This window comes from Notothenia rossii (assembly GCF_949606895.1).
Source record: "Notothenia rossii genome assembly, chromosome: 3".
In the NCBI taxonomy this organism is placed as follows: domain Eukaryota; kingdom Metazoa; phylum Chordata; class Actinopteri; order Perciformes; family Nototheniidae; genus Notothenia; species Notothenia rossii.
In genome coordinates, this window is record NC_136901.1 from 48,256,007 (window position 1) to 48,273,370 (window position 17,364).

Genomic DNA, 17,364 nt, shown 5'->3' on the forward strand with positions numbered 1-17,364 from the left:
ACATTCTCAACAAAGTAACGACATGACTCCCAATATTAATTGAAATGCTTTTATGTATTTAGAAAATGTTTTTATTGATTTAAAAAATAGTTGTATGTATTGATTTAAATTGACATGCATCCGCTAAGAAAAATAGTCCGTTGTTACCATTTTTTAAACAGTCTGAATGAAACGGCAGCTCTCAGCTGTGTATTTACACAACTAATGGCCCATCAACCACAGCTCTCTCTCCCCACCCCCTCCCCCCTGATCTTTCTTCTACAGCAGCTAAGTTAACTGTAGGTTACTCTGAGTGACAAGTTTACAGTTAGTGACAACACCATAAAAGCTGGTGGGTTGAAAGCGATACATGAGGTAAAAAGAACTAGAATAATTGTGATTTATTTATTGTGGCTTTTATGTTTTTAGGTATAAAATGTTATATAATTCAGGCTTATAATGCACCCTTCTCTAAAAGCCTTCAACAATGACAATATTCATAGTAATTTAATAAATCCTTCCAACACACATTGTAAAAAATAGCCTACTGTAAGTTAAGAAATCATTCCAATATGTACATCTTCTGATGTAACAACAATAACATTATAAATAGTAACATAGCTGAACATGGTATTGCACATTTAGCTTTGAGTGTTACTGACCTGAGATGTTTTTATTACATGAATTAAGGTGACTGAGGCTTTTTAACATAGACAGAGCACAACTGAAACATAACATCTGAAACGATGTAACAACATAATACACTTTTTGGGGATGCAGCTTGGGATGTGAGGAGTAAGTGACACAGCTTAGAACGAGCGTGTCACCTATTGTCCTGCCAGTGTTGGCAGGACAGGAGAGTGTGTGCACCAGTCTGCCTTGATCTATGAATTTATGTCCGTGACACTCACTGCTGCCCACAGCTGTTTTATAGAAGGAAAACCTCCTTCACTTCATGAAAGGGTTTTAAACACACACACACACACACACACACACACACACACACACACACACACACACACACACACACACACACACACACACACACACAAAATCACTGACAAATATGAATATACTGTATTCAACTTCATTAAACATGCCTAAACTCAGTAATTCACTAAAAATATTTATATTTTAACGGAGCCTCGTCGGCAGATCAGGATCCCAACGCGTAGCGGAGGGATCTTGATCTGTATGACGGGTGTTATTTTCCCCATAAGGAACAAGTCGCTGCAAATTATCCTGCTTAATACATGGCCACATTCTCAACAAAGTAACGACATGACTCCCAATATTAATTGAAATTATTTTATGGATTTAGAAAATGTTTTTATTGATTTAAAAAATAGTTGTATGTATTGATTTAAATTGACAAGCATCCGCTAAGAAAAATTGTCCGTTGTTACCGTTTTTTAAACAGTCTGAATGAAACGGCAGCTCTCAGCTGTGTATTTACACAACTAATGGCCCATCAACCACAGCTCTCTCCTCCCCTCCCCCCCTGATCTTTCTTCTACAGCAGCTAAATTAACTGTAGGTTACTCTGAGTGACAAGCTTACAATAGAAACAACACTGTCATTGCAAGTGACCCTCAGTTAGTTGACTTTTATGTTCAACTGCTAAATTTGTTACTGATAAAAAAGGGCTTCTATTGTACCAAATTATCTTAACACGAGATTAGGTTTTTGTATAGGCCAACAAAAAACCGTCAAATCCCGCTATTAGAATGGAATTTTAAAAAACATAGGGTGCTACATAACACACTTTTAGGAAAAGTCACGGACTGGGCGACTTTAATATTTTATTGAAAAAAGGTTACAATGCACACACACAACACACATCACACAAATTAACCGGATTGGCGGTTCTAGTGTTAAATAAACTCACTAATTAATGAAACCAGTTCAATACGCATTATTCTTATTCTTATCATTCTTTATGAGCGCAGAAATAGTCTTAAAATCAGATCTTTTTTTTAAATGAAATCTGACGGCAGGCAGTTAGCTCTGATCACCTATGATAAATGCGCCACACCTAATCGCTGGCCATTCAGCCACAGAGCTCCCTCTATACAAATCAAACTGTAGATGGTGTGAAAGCACCTATTGTTTTAAATAATGGTCGGAATGTGACCTGTGAGCCTTCTGAATTACCGTGGGACAGCACATTCTAAACTAAAATGTTCGATCAATAAAGTAACACCTTATCTTATCTTAATAATATCTTCATATTAATAATAATAATAAATCATACAGTATGTGTCCGAAAGGGAGCAGGAGGAAGCAAACACAAAAATATACAAAAAATATACTGCATATCAAAGCAAACGATTGTAAAGGTAAAAGTATGAGCATAACAAATAAAGAAGTGTAATGTAAACATTTACATTATTATTATAATTATTTAATATATAAAGACTATATATTATTGAATTATAAGATTAGATATACTTTAGTTGATCTAAAATATTGATGAGTTCAAATGCTCTTCAAAACACAACTGAAAGTCCATGAAACTTGTCTTTCTGTATTTGTGAATGAAGCGCCATCTCCTGGTTAAAACCTGAAATTGAAAATCTGGCAACCCCCTCTTGGAAAATAGTGGGAGGGCTTAACATTCCTCAATACTGGTTTTAGGCAGGTCGTAGGCAGGAAGCTGTAAACTGGAGTCTGAAATGAGGTGCTACATCTGTAACAGGAGAGATTTTGAGTAAAAGAAAATTATTAGTAATTTCTTGTATAATTTAAACACATAATCATAGTATTATTTACGAGAGCACGATTTTATCAGTGTAGGGGGGGGGGGGGGGTCTACTAGGGGCAGTGCTGGTTGTAAAGTATGACCGCTGCAGGAAGGAAGGACCTGCGGTATCTCTCCGTGAGACAGCGGGGGTGCAGCAGCCTGTCGCTGAAGGAGCTGCACAGTGAGGACAGGGTGTCCTGGAGGGGGTGGGACATATTGTCCAGCAGGGAGGACAGCTTGGCTGTCATTCTCCTGTCTCCCACCACAGAAAGCACTGGTGTGATGGATTTAAAGGGTCATTGTCCATGTCGGAATATGCTTAATGTTACACTTTGCAACTTGAAAGTGGGAGATCACTTACATTTCAAAAGGTGTAAGAGTCCTCCTTACATTATGTAGAAATCATTGAAACAGAGGACTGCTTGGAGCACTCATTCTGTGATATTGCTTTTTAAAATGGCAGGTGGGTGAGAGAGGCTAAAACATCAGCTCTAAGGAAAAGGCTCTGCTTTGAGGACTTTCAGAATGTGAATCTTTCTGCCATTGAAAATAATTGGGAAGATTTAGATGAATATTTTACCATATAGATTTTGAGGTTTACAAGTGAAGGTCTCACTAGCAGCGAGCTAGCTATGCATCCAGTTTAACACTTTCAAAGGAACTCCGCGGCACAAATGTCCGCTTTGACAAAGTGTAATGAATTGGTGAAACTGTAAACACAATACAGACATGGCACACTGTTATTGACAACCCGACTGTTTGTCTGACAGCAATACTCACAGACGGTGCGTTAGCCGCCAGGAAGCACAAAGCACAGTTTATTGTAGAGCCAAGGTCCATAAATAGCACAGCTAAACCTGGCCGTTAACAACTCTCATAAGACAAACAAGCACAGTCCTGAATATGCGGTAATGCTCATTACTGCTACAAGTTGGTGTAACACACAGCTAAACTATAAAACATGACACATATATACATGTTAGCCGTATTAGCTTGCCTAACCACCTACATCAGCATTGTCCATGTGATCTGAGGGTTTGGTTAGCTAAAACTAGTTGGATAGCATTTGCGTAGCAATTATCTATTTTCAACTTCTGTTAAATCTGTTCTTTGTTCTCGCATCCAGGAGAGAAGCTTTAAAATGAGACTAAATGGAGTCTCTGAAAAGATTCAAATGAGATACTTTAATTTAAAAAAGCGCGGTAGTGTTACAGACAGAATATTGTTCCGGCAGAAAACAGCTGTGATCTGGCTCTCCTGAGCAAGAAGAGAAGGGCGAATCCCCCGTCCGGTGCCGTTATATATCCTCTGCTGGCTCCTCCCCGCCAGCCGGCTCGCCTCGCCTCTAATGTCCGTTGTTGCATTTAAACAGAGGATTGGTACTTTTCACCTTCAACATATGCTTAACACGCCTTTTCTCCTCATATTCTCTTTCATCACTTTTCATGTAACACATTCTAAACGCTGTAATCAATACTCTAAAACATACAGAAAATACTTCACGGCTGGTTTGGGTTCCGGTCATTCCGGATGTTGTCAAATGCTACTCTCGTCTGTAAACAATAGTGTATTCAAATAAACTGTACTTTCATTTAATATTCAGCACAGTAGTATCTCAACGTCTATAGTTGTAGTGTTAAATCAGTAGGTTTCGGTTTTCACCACACCACGTCATTTCGCTACTCAATTCACCTCTTTAGGAAATCGTATATTAGCCACATGCTAAATGCTAACCGTAGATGAAGGATTTTCAGAATAAAAGCTTAACTGCTTGTGCACAAGAATTTCAGTTTTTTCAGTATAAAAGAGCATTTCACTTGACAGTATGTTTAAACTATATTATACCATCAAAACAGTGATTTTAAATTTCTAACAGTCCCTCCTTACACACCTAAAAGGTGTGTATCTAATACTGAAATCAATGAGTTCTTCATCTGAACTTTGCATAGCACATAACTCATGTTACAAACATACAATCAAAATGGAATGGTTCTATAGCCTTAACTTTACAAAAATACATAATAAATCCTTGTCTGGTCTCAAAGATAAAAGTTTTTCCTTGTGCATAACTTCTAGTGTTTACATTCAATATCATTCTTCAAAATAGCAGCAATGGCTTGGTATCAGAACATTTCTTCCTCCCTCCTTTCACAGAAACCGTTCTCATACCACGCTCAATGTTAAGGCACTTGTTTTTACAAAGTGAAAAGAAACAAACCATTTTAGAATAGCAATGATTTATACAACATGAAATCTACAATATTAGAATGGTAAAAAAGAATAAAGTCAAATAAAATGGACTATCTTAGAATGGTGTAAAATTAATTGGAAAAATAAAAATCACACTATCTTGTTATAGTGTAAAGTAGATTGAAATAAAAAATAAAAATAGACTAGCTTGGCATTTTATTTTGCTCACTGGTTCACATGATTTCATCATTTAAAGAATCACCTCGACTGGACATTCATTGAACAATCTCATCTCTGAACATCCATATCCATATCCTTTAACATCATTCATACTGTTGCTAGTGCAGCTAGGTGTCTTGCACATGCTGTCTGGCCTAGTTCTATATTGTCTAACTTTAAGCTATGGTACATGAGTACCTGTCTCACTCCCCCTTTTTTCTGAAACAGGACTCCATTGACTATTCCACCTGATTCAGAAACATCAAGGCAAAAAGGTGCAAAGGTGTGTCGCTTGACTCAGGGCTTGCTTCGTCTTCGTGAAAGCTTCTTCGGCCAACGTTGTCCACTCGAGAGTAGCTTAAGATTTCTGTTTCCTGCTTCTGCAATTATGTGTCTCAGTGGTTGTGTCAAGTCCACATAGTCAGGTATGTACGTCCTGCTGTAACCTGTCAGGCCCAGGAAAGCGAGCATTTGTTGCACTGTTTTGGGCTTTGGTTGGGAGAGGATGGAAGACCGTTGTGCTGGTGTCAGAGTTAGACTGTTCGAGGAAATCATCCTTCCCAGGAATGTAACCGTTCTCCTTGCGATATGCGTTTTTTCTTTCTTCACTTTATAGCCCACATTGGCCAGTAGGATTAGCAATTGTTGTGTCACAGCCAGACATGTTACTGCATCTGGCCCGGCTAGAAGTAAATCATCAACATACTGTATCAGAGTCACTCCCTCCGGAAGTTGCAATGCACTGAGGTCTTGTTTCAATGCACTGTTAAATAATCCTGGGCTATCCTTCTAACCCTGTGGCATCAGATTGTAAGTATATCGCTGTCTTTGGTAGGTAAAAGCAAATATATCCTGGACTTTTGGATCTAATGGTAAGCAAAAGAATGCATTAGCTAGATCTATCACTGTGAAATATTTGTGACCTGGATTAAGATTTTGTAATGCTACATGTGGATCGGGAACAGGAATATTAGCAGTTTTAGTGACATTGTTGACTTCTCTCAGATCATGGACCATTCTCCATCCCTTGTTTCCAGCTTTTGGTACCGGCAAGATGGGAGTATTCCAATTTGAACTGGTGTGTCTGATTACTCCAGCTTGCAATAATCCTTGAATGGTGTTTCCTATTCCATCTCTTTGTTCTTGTTTCAATTTGTATTGCGGGCGCCAACATGGTTTGTAATTTTCCATCAGCTCCACTGAGACTTCATGATTTACTAATCCAACATCATAGTCTCCAGTGGTCCAAAGATGTGTAGGCACCTGCATCATCATTTCTTCTGTGTCCGGATGGTTTGTGTGTTCTCGGCCATGATCTCTGTCCAATTCTTGCTTCTCCAATAGCCCTTGTTCCTCGCTATTGTTTCCAATCCTCCACATCGTCTGGTCTGTTGATTGCCACAGAATAGGTGATTCCGTCACCAACCATTCTGTGTTCAATGCAGTCTTTATCATTGGACTCAATGATCTGGACTCAGCTCCTATGGTCATGGCGAGTGTGACATGAGGAACAGCTTCTTCAGATAAATTGTACCATTGTTTTTGTTCTGGTGTGAATTTTACCGCTGCTGCTACACCCTGCGGTCCGACGTAGATTTCTGCTACAGTCAAATCTTCCATCCTTCCCTCTTTATCTTCCATCCATGCATCTTGATATTCTTCATCCGGTCGCCTTAGATAATTGTACGTACAATGTAGAGGATCCTGCGGGGGTCCATAGGGTCCCAGTGTATTTATCAATGGCTTCCAGGCCATGTACGTTCTTTGGACATGAGGAGTATCGATTTCCGTGGTGATTAGGCGGCTCCAGTACACAGTGGTTGTGTCATTTTCTTCGTCGTTTTCTGGATTTGCTGCCATCATCATGATTCTCTGTTGTCCATCGTATGTCTGGTGGAGTGGTATCTGGCCTGGAAATTGGATTATCAGCCCATCTGGTGTGCATATAATTCTCGCTCCTGATTTTACGAGCAGGTCTCTTCCCATCATATTTCTGGGACAGTTTGGGGCATAGAGGAAATGATGTTGCAGGAGTTGCTTCCCAATTTTTGTGACCAATGGTAATGAATATCTCTGTACATCAATTTTTCCCGAGTATCCAACTGTTTTGAGGGTGTGATTTGAGAGTGGTGGTGGTTTTCCCTTTAATTTTGTCAAACAGGAAGCTGTAGCTCCTGTGTCCACCATCATTTCCACCTTCTCCCCCTCAATCTCACAGGTGACCATTGGTTCATCTTGGGCTGGAATTGCGTCACCTGTGATTGGATCCTCTGGGCCTCCTCATACGTATGGACCACTCCAAGCTGTCAGAGGCATTTGGTTCATGTTTGGCACCCCTCCTCCTCCTGGTTGTCCCTAGAATCCTCTGCCTCCACTGAGTCCTCCCCTCTGTTGGTACTGTGTAGGCATGTAAATGGATGCTTGTGGCTCTGGTTCGACAGGAGTATACACAAGCGGTAGCGGTTGCTGTACTTGGGGATAATACTGCTGTGTCTGGGGCTGAAATTCTGTAGGATTGTATGGTATCTGTTGATGCGGACAGTTTCTGGCCCAATGATCCACCTGACCGCATGTGTAACATCCCACTTTTTGGAAACCTCTTCCTCTGCCCTTTCCTCTGAAACTTCCTCCACCTCTTTGTTGGTACTGCGTCTGATTTTCTGGCGCCACCTGAGCTTGAACTGTTAGCGGTGTCTGCATTACCGTCTCCGTTTCTATGGTCTTATCTGCTTTAGCTGTCATTTGCCTTGCCGCTTTCCTGTTTTTATTAGCTTCGGCATCTTTCTCAGCTATTTGTATCTTCACGAGTCTCCTTGTTTGGATTTTATCATCTTCATCAAGTCCCTTTTTTGCCGCCTGGTGTCTGGTATCGTGGTGAATGAGATGTTGTCTCCATTGTTCAGGTTCGGGTTTATTGTCCAATCCCACCACTTCTTCCAAACGTGCCTGTACTTCTAGGGGAAGGGCTTTAATGACAGAGTTCTTCCACACCATTTCAATAGCTGGAGAAAGATCATGTCTTTCACCCGTGCAAGCCTCCCACACTTCTTCACATTTCTTCAAGAATGCATGGATGTCTTCCCCAGGCTCCTTCTTCAAGCTGCTGAGAGCATGAAAACTGCGTGTTGTCGGGTAGATGTGACGAATAGCAGCCCAATATTTTGACCTGATGTAGTTGAATGGGGTGTGTTAGAAATTAAAATCAATGTTTTGATGGTATAATGTAGCTTAAACATACCGTCAGTTTAAACGCTCTTTTATACTGAAAAACCAGAAATTCTTGTGCACAAGCAGTTAAGCTTTTATTCTGAAAATCCTTCATCTACGGTTAGCATTTAGCATGTGGCTAATATACGATTTCCTTAAGAGGTGAATTGAGAAGCGAAATGACTTGGTGTGGTGAAAACCGAAACCTACTGATTTAACACTACAACGATAGATGTTGAGGTACTACCATGCTGAATATTAAATGAAAGTACAGTTTATTTGAATACATTATTGTTTACAGACGAGAGTAGCATGTGACAACATCCGGAATGACCGAAAACCAAACGAGCCGAGAAGTATTGTTTAGAGTATTGATTACAGCGTTTAGAATGTGTTAAATGAAAAGTGAAGAAAGAGAATATGAGGAGAAACGGCGTGTTAAGCATATATTGAATGTGAAAAGAACCTATCCTCTGTTTAAATGCAATAACGGACATTGGAGACGAGGTGAGCCGGCTGGCGGGGAGGAGCCAGCAGAGGATATATATAGCAGCGCCGGAGGAGAGATCCGCTGTCTTCTTCTTGCTCAGGAGAACCAGAGCACAGCTGTTTTCTGCCGGAACAATATTCTGTCTGTAACACTACCGCGCCTTTTTTAATTAAAGTATCCCATTTGAATCTTTTCAGAGACTCCATTTAGTCTCATTTTAAAGCTTCTCTCCTGGACGCGAGAATAAAGAACACATTTAACAATTGGCGAGCTAGCCAGGATCTCGCAAAACCGGGAGAGACTACAGCAGGCTGCTTGCTGGACCCGCTGGCATCCGTTCAGCACACAGAGAGCTCAAATCAACTAGGTAAGGAGAAACCTGTTATATCGAATTCTTCAATAGTTAATGTAGGACAATGTTAGTTCTGTGTGTTTGACGGCGGCCAGCGGATCCTGAAAATAGCTGTGCAATTTAAGTTAAAACAAGCCTAAATTGATAAATATTGGTAGCCTACCACGTGGCGTTGCTTTGTTACAGGCAGGGTGAGTTCAATTTCTTTTTTTCTATTTAACCCTGCATGCTATTCGTTTGTCTGTTAGTAGGCTACATGTCGGCTAGAGGCCAATCACTATATGTGTCTTTTGTGGCGTTTTACGTTTTACGTGAATGGTTTTAGGCCATTAAGCAGTCGGGACTGCTTGAGGCAAAGACACAGCCAAAGTTTGAAGCTAAGGTTATTGGAGTGAGTGTTTTGTGTAACAACAGCGTGAGGCTGTTTTAAAAAAGTCCTATTTCAAGGAAAAGGCCTGAGTAGTTTGAAGCTCTCAGTGGTTACACCATTCTGTTTTTCAAGACATTGCGTTGTGGATTACGGCAGGAAGTGCGACATTCGTGCGTTAGATAGACGATATTCTTCTAATTGTGTTTGCTTAGCGTCCTATTTGTCCCATAAATAGCGTGTTTAAACAGAAGAGATGACCATACTGGCTCTTAAAGTCAAAACATTTACGTACATGGGTAGAGGGCTATGACGTAAGGGTATGAGGCCCATTTATCATTGTAAACTAAATGGAAATGTTATTTTAAACTACAGTGTTGTGTGTTGAATTTACTAGACAAAATATCACCTCACCAATTTCAACTCCAGGTGTTTTCTCAAATCCCTTTGTTCTTCAGGTCAAAGGTTGGAAAAACAGTTGCCATTTTGTCTTGACCTCATGTTCACGGTGAGCCACACGGCAGTCACCATTTCATGAAATGCTAATTGAAGTACTCTGTTTGCTTTAACACACTGAGGCTAGGCATTCCATCTTCTAAAGAACATCATACTTCTTGTTAGGTTTAGAACTATTGGAAGTACTTCTGCTGGTAAATGTGTATTGGCGGTTTTGTGAATATTCTTCTTTGCAAATGTGTTTTGGCGGTTATGTGTTGTGTTGTTTAACCATAGTGTAAATTCCTATTTTAAAGATATTTTTGAGGAAACTAAGTTTCTCCTTTGTTAAAAACGAGTCAGTTTTGAAACAGCTATTCCCTAGTGGATTAAGCTGGAATTTAAAATAGCGCACTCTGGTGGTAGTACAGAATTATTACCCAAATAGCGGAAACACCATAACATTGTGAATATTCTTCTTTGCAAATGTGTTTTGGCGGTTATGTGTTGTGTTGTTTAACCATAGTGTAAATTCCTATTTTAAAGATATTTTTGAGGAAACTAAGTTTCTCCTTTGTTAAAAACGAGTCAGTTTTGAAACAGCTATTCCCTAGTGGATTAAGCTGGAATTTAAAATAGCGCACTCTGGTGGTAGTACAGAATTATTACCCAAATAGCGGAAACACCATAACATTGTGATTTTGAACCAAATTCATATTTCAAAGTCAAAACCATACACGGTACAACTTTATTTTAACATTTCATATTTTAATTTTGCATATTTTTTATATATTAATTAACTTTATTAATATTTTACCTTAAACTTAAAAAAAAAAAAAAAAAAATCTATAAAAATAATAAAACTTTGAGCAAAAAAAAATAAATAAATAAATAAATAAATAAAATTAAAGTTCGGACGAACAGCAACGAAGGTGCTAGTCAGAAGATTAGTGCTTCATCTTTGATAGGTTAATAAATAATTAGAGAACATGTCACCAAAACAAACTAAGTTGAGACTAGATGTAGAGCCAGGCTCAACAGCAGATATCAAAGGAAGGATACAAATCAGATCAGATGCCATAACAGCTCCAAAATTTAGAAAAAAAACATGGAACCACATGGAGAAACTGTTGGAACAATGGCAAACAAGAGGACTGTATCCAGCTGATGATCAACCAGCACCAACGAAAGCCCATAGAAAAGCAGTAATTGACCATGAAAATGGAGAATACCTGCGAGAACAACAAGCATGGATCAAAGCCGGACAACCCTCTTGGTATGGACCTGCAAAGATTGCTATGAACAAAGCCGAAATAAGGAAAGCACGAGTTACAAGTCTGATGCTCCATTTAAAGTATTCTGCTAGTGGGATGGCAAACATGTGCGTCGCCAAAGAAGCAAACTCGCAAGCAGAAGAAGAAAAAGAAAAAAAAATGGAAGAACCAGTAATCCAAACTCCAAAGCTCTATCCTAACTTGGTTGAAGAACCTCCTCCCTACATTTCAGATAATAAAACTCTCCTTCAACCCTCAATACAAGCCCCAACGTTTGGTATTTCGGGAGGAGTATTGGAATTGGAAGGAGTCCCCACAGAAAGAAGTCTCCAATAATTGGAATACGGAGTAAGAATGCTCACGATTCAATCAAATCAGCTGCTGGAGGAACACAAACGATTAGCCGAAATGCAAGCATTAACAACTATGCCTAGAGATAGACAACTCCAGCAAGACATACTACAAACACCTATGTCATTCCAGTCAATCAACAGATCAACAAGTGCAGATCCAGGAAAAATGGCCGCTTATGAGAGAGCGGCAGAGCCTATCTTCTCTCTTCAACCACAAACAGCAGAAGAAGAGGCACATAATGACAGATATGCTGAAGAAAGAAGAAAGGCAGAAGAGGCACATAATGACATTATTGAAGAAATGCGGAAGTCAGATAAAGCCAGTCATGACCTTAGTGCAGAAAAACAAAGGGAGGAAGATAAATACCAACAACGTCTGGCACAAAGACAACGAGAAGATGTGACATTCCGGGAAATGATGGAAGACAGACAAAAGAACCAAAATGATGAACGGAGAACTCGGGGATGGGAAGACTCTCAAAGAACACGCCGAACAAATTACTCTCCTGATGAACAAAATTACAGAGGACAAGGACATGGAGAAGACAACGACAGTGCACATTCTCAAACCAGCAGACACTCGGGATACCCGGAACACACACGAAAGGGTTTCACCACACCCTCATGGAAAAACAGAGGTGATGGAATCAACCAACAAACTGTGACAGGGCCCATAGCTGAAAGACACAGGAGTACCGCACATAGCGCCATGCCATTGATAGCAGCTGGAAATGGAGGATTTCAATACCAACCATGGAATCACAGGGACATGGAAGCATTAGTGGGAAAACTACCTCCACTTATAAAAGGAGGTCAGAAGTGGGTGAATGAACTGGAGAGATTCACAGCCCAAGACCACCTATGCTTAGGAGACATAAGGGCCCTTCTTGGACGGATTGAAGGACGACTTGAAGCAAGAACAATAGACTCCGAGGCTAATTGCACAACTGACCTAGATGACACCCCATTCAACTACATCAGGTCAGATTATTGGGCTGCTATTCGTCACATCTACCCGACAACACGCAGTTTTCATGCTCTCAGCAGCTTGAAGAAGGAGCCTGGGGAAGACATGCATGCATTCCTGAAGAAATGTGAAGAAGTGTGGGAGGCTTGCACGGGTGAAAGACATGATCTTTCTCCAGCTATTGAAATGGTGTGGAAGAACTCTGTCATTAAAGCCCTTCCCCTAGAAGTAAAGACACGTTTGGAAGAAGTGGTTGGATTGGACAATAAACCCGCTGAACAATGGAGACAACATCTCATTCACCACGATACCAGACACCAGGCGGCTCTAAAGGGACTTAAAGAAGACGATCAAATCCAAGCAAGGAGACTCGTGAAGATACAAATAGCTGAGAAAGATGCCGAAGCTAATAAAAACAGGAAAGTGGCAAGGCAAATGACAACTAAAGCAGATAAGACCATAGAAACAGAGACAGTAATGCAGACACCACTAACAGTTCAAGCTCAGGTGGCGCCAGAAAATCAGACGCAGTACCAACAAAGAGGTGGAGGAAGTTTCAGAGGAAAGGGCAGAGGAAGAGGTTTCCAAAAAGCGGGATGTTACACATGCGGTCAGGTGGATCATTGGGCCAGAAACTGTCCGCATCAACAGATGCCATACAATCCTACACAATTCCAGCCCCAGACACAGCAGTATTATCCCCAGGTACAGCAACCGTTTCCGCTTGTGTATACTCCTGTCCAACCACAGCCACAAGCACCCATTCACATGCCTACACAGTACCAACAGAGGGGAGGACTCAGTGGAGGCAGAGGATTCCAGGGACAACCAGGAGGAGGGGTGCCAAACATGAACCAAATGCCTCTGACAGCTTGGAGTGGTCCATACATATGAGGAGGCCCAGAGGATCCAATCACAGGTGACGCAATTCCAGCCCAAGATGAACCAATGGTCACCTGTGAGATTGAGGGGGAGAAGGTGGAAATGATGGTGGACACAGGAGCTACAGCTTCCTGTTTGACAAAATTAAGGGGACAACCACCACCACTCTCAAATCACACCCTCAAAACAGTTGGATACTCGGGAAAAATTGATGTACAGAGATATACATTACCATTGGTCACAAAAATTGGGAAGCAACTCCTACAACATCCTTTCCTCTATGCCCCAAACTGTCCCATAAATCTGATGGGAAGAGACCTGCTAGTAAAATCAGGAGCGAGAATTCTATGCACACCAGATGGGCTGATAATCCAATTTCCAGGCCAGATACCACTCCACCAGACATATGATGGACAACAGAGAATCATGATGATGGCAGCAAATCCAGAAAACGACGAAGAAAATGACACAACCACTGTGTACTGGAGCCGCCTAATCACCACGGAAATCGATACTCCTCATGTCCAAAGAACGTACATGGCCTGGAAGCCATGGATAAATACACTGGGACCCTATGGGCCCCCGCAGGATCCTCTACATTGTACGTACAATTATATAAGGCGACCGGATGAAGAATATCAAGATGCATGGATGGAAGATAAAGAGGGAAGGATGGAAGATTTGACTGTAGCAGACATCTACGTCGGACCACAGGGTGTAGCAGCCGCGGTAAAATTCACACCAGAACAAAAACAATGGTACAATTTATCTGAAGAAGCTGTTCCTCATGTCACACTCGCCATGACCATAGGAGCTGAGTCCAGATCATTGGGTCCAATGATAAAGACTGCATTGAACACAGAATGGTTGGCGACGGAATCACCTATTCTGTGGCAATCAACAGACCAGACGATGTGGAGGATTGGAAACAATAGCCAGGAACAAGGGCTGTTGGAGAAGCAAGAATTGGACAGAGATCATGGCCGAGAACACACAAACCATCCGGACACAGAAGAAATGCTGATGCAGGTGCCTACACATCTTTGGACCACTGGAGACTATGATGTTGGATTAGTAAATCATGAAGTCTCAGTGGAGCTGATGGAAAATTACAAACCATGTTGGCGCCCGCAATACAAATTGAAACAAGAACAAATAGATGGGATAGGAAACACCATTCAAGGATTGTTGCAAGCTGGAGTAATCAGACACACCAGTTCAAATTGGAATACTCCCATCTTGCCGGTACCAAAAGCTGGAAACAAGGGATGGAGAATGGTCCATGATCTGAGAGAAGTCAACAATGTCACTAAAACTGCTAATATTCCTGTTCCCGATCCTCATGTAGCATTACATAATCTTAATCCAGGTCACAAATATTTCACAGTGATAGATCTAGCTAATGCATTCTTTTGCTTACCATTAGATCCAAAAGTCCAGGATATATTTGCTTTTACCTACCAAAGACAGCGATACACCTACAATCGGATGCCTCAGGGTTACAAGGATAGCCCAGGATTATTTAACAGTGCATTGAAACAAGACCTCAGTGCATTGCAACTTCCGGAGGGAGTGACTCTGATACAGTATGTTGATGATTTACTTCTAGCCGGGCCAGATGCAGCAACATGTCTGTCTGTGACACAACAATTGCTAATCCTACTAGCCAATGTGGGCTATAAAGTGAAGAAAGAAAAAACGCAGATCGCCAGGAGAACGGTTACATTCCTGGGAAGGATGATTTCCTCGAACAGTCTAACTCTGACACCAGCACAACGGTCTTCCATCCTCTCCCAACCAAAGCCCAAAACAGTGCAACAAATGCTCGCTTTCCTGGGCCTGACAGGTTACAGCAGGACGTACATACCTGACTATGTGGACTTGACACAACCACTGAGACACATAATTGCAGAAGCAGGAAACAGAAATCTTAAAGCTACTCTTGAGTGGACAACGTTGGCCGAAGAAGCTTTCACGATGACGAAGCAAGCTCTGAGTCAAGCGGCACACCTTTCCACTCCGGATTATGATGATGATTTTTGCCTTGATGTTTCTGAATCAGGTGGAATAGTCAATGGAGTCCTGTTTCAGAAAAAAGGGGGAGTGAGACAGGTACTTATGTACCATAGCTCAAAGTTAGACAATATAGAACTAGGCCAGACAGGATGTGCAAGACACCTAGCTGCACTAGCAAAAGTCATTGAGAAAACTGCACATGTGGTAATGTGCCACCCATTGAAAGTCAACACAGCCCATGGAGTAGTAGCATTCATAAATTCACAGGCATTCACATTTTCCCCAATCAGGAAAATCAAGATTCAGACCAGTCTGTTGAAACCCCATATAACATACCAAAGTGGTTTAACAAACATGTCTACAGGACTGAGCACGGAAGAGCACACACCCCATGATTGTCAGTTAGTCTCCCAAAAGGATCTTAAGATAAGATCAGATTTAGAAACAGATCCACTGGACCAACCAGACTTCACTTTCTACAGTGACGGCTGTTGTTACAAAGGAGATGACGGGAATGTGGCCTCCTATGCAGTAGTCCGGCAAGAGGGAGAAAATATACAAACAATAGAAGTAGAAATCATCTCCCAACCTGCTTCGGCCCAACTAGCAGAAGTAGTGGCACTCACCAAAGCCTTGGAGCATGCAGAGGGACAACGAGTCAACATCTATACAGATTCAGCATATGCCTATGGAGCAGTGCATATAGACGGACCACAGTGGATCAGAAGAGGGTTCCTAACATCTGCTAAGACACCAGTAAAACATGCCAAAGCGCTAAAACTCCTGCTGACATCTTTACTGTTGACAGCACAAGTGGCAGTAATGAAATGCAAAGGACATCAAACATTAAACAATGCAATATCCAGAGGAAATGATGCAGCAGACAAGGCAGCAAAGAAAGCAGGAGGGTACAGCAAGCAAATGATATGTACAAAGGCCAATACTCAAGAAGAGTTAACCACCGAACACATCAAAGACATGCAGAAATATGCTGGAGTGTATGAACAGAATCAATGGAGTCAGAAGGGAGCAAACGAAGTAGATGGCCTGTGGAGAGCCCACGACGGCCGTTTAGTCGCACCTGCAAAGTTATGCCACCTGCTAATAGAACAATCACATGGTCCCACTCATGTAGGAAAAACAAGAACAACAAAAGACATTGAACAACAGTGGTGGCATCCTTACATGAAGGACATGGTTGAAAACTTCGTAAACGACTGTGACACGTGTAATGCATTCAATGTAAAAAAGCCATACAAGTGCCCAATGGGAAGATATCCAGTCCCAGAAGCCCCATTCAAAGACATTTGTATTGATTATACAGACATGGGAGCAGACAATGTAGTCAGAGGGTTTAGATATATGTTAGTAATGATTGATCGTTACACGAAATGGATTGAAGCAATTCCCTGCAAGAAAGAAGATGCAAAGACAGTCATTAAATGGCTCAAAACAGAACTCGTACCCCGTTATGGGGTGCCAAGGATTATAAGATCAGACAATGGTTCAAATTTTACAAGCAAACACTTGGAGGAAGTAGAGTTATATTTTGGTATAATTCACAAGTTTGGGTCAGCATATCACCCACAATCTCAGGGAATAGTAGAAAGAGCTAATAGAACATTAAAAGGGAAAATAGCTAAAGTTATTTTTGGCACAAACATGAAATGGGTAGATGCTTTGCCTCTGGCACTCATGTCAATGAGATCTTCAGAGGGTGCTAAAACACATCTTTCACCCCATGAGTTGTTAACTGGTCGGCCAATGCCTGGGCCTCCTAGAGAAGGAGGGACAGGCCCAGTTTTAGACATCAGACAAATAGAAGTCGATGAATATGTCGGGGCTCTGAGTAATATTATCCAAGTCTTGTCTACACAGGTTCAGAGAACT

The 17,364-nt window shown here is 41.2% G+C and overlaps 1 protein-coding gene across 1 annotated transcript; it reads left to right on the forward strand.

The window, feature by feature from the left end:
- The first annotated feature begins 10,179 nt into the window (after positions 1 to 10,179).
- Positions 10,180 to 16,744, forward strand: LOC307032473 (uncharacterized protein). The gene is made up of 2 exons (XM_079670456.1): positions 10,180 to 11,841; positions 11,887 to 16,744. Exons 1-2 carry the CDS (start codon positions 11,611 to 11,613, stop codon positions 13,468 to 13,470), a joined length of 1,815 nt encoding a protein of 604 aa, XP_079526582.1. The 5' UTR covers positions 10,180 to 11,610; the 3' UTR covers positions 13,471 to 16,744.
- Positions 16,745 to 17,364: the final 620 nt, after the last annotated feature.

Coding starts and splice junctions, on each gene's coding strand:
- LOC307032473 (XM_079670456.1), top strand. CDS start 11,611: ATGCTCACGATTCAATCAAATCAGCTGCTGGAGGAACACAAACGATTA. Junction 11,842..11,886: donor CACAAACAGCAGAAGAAGAG/GCACATAATGAC, acceptor AAGGCAGAAGAG/GCACATAATGACATTATTGA.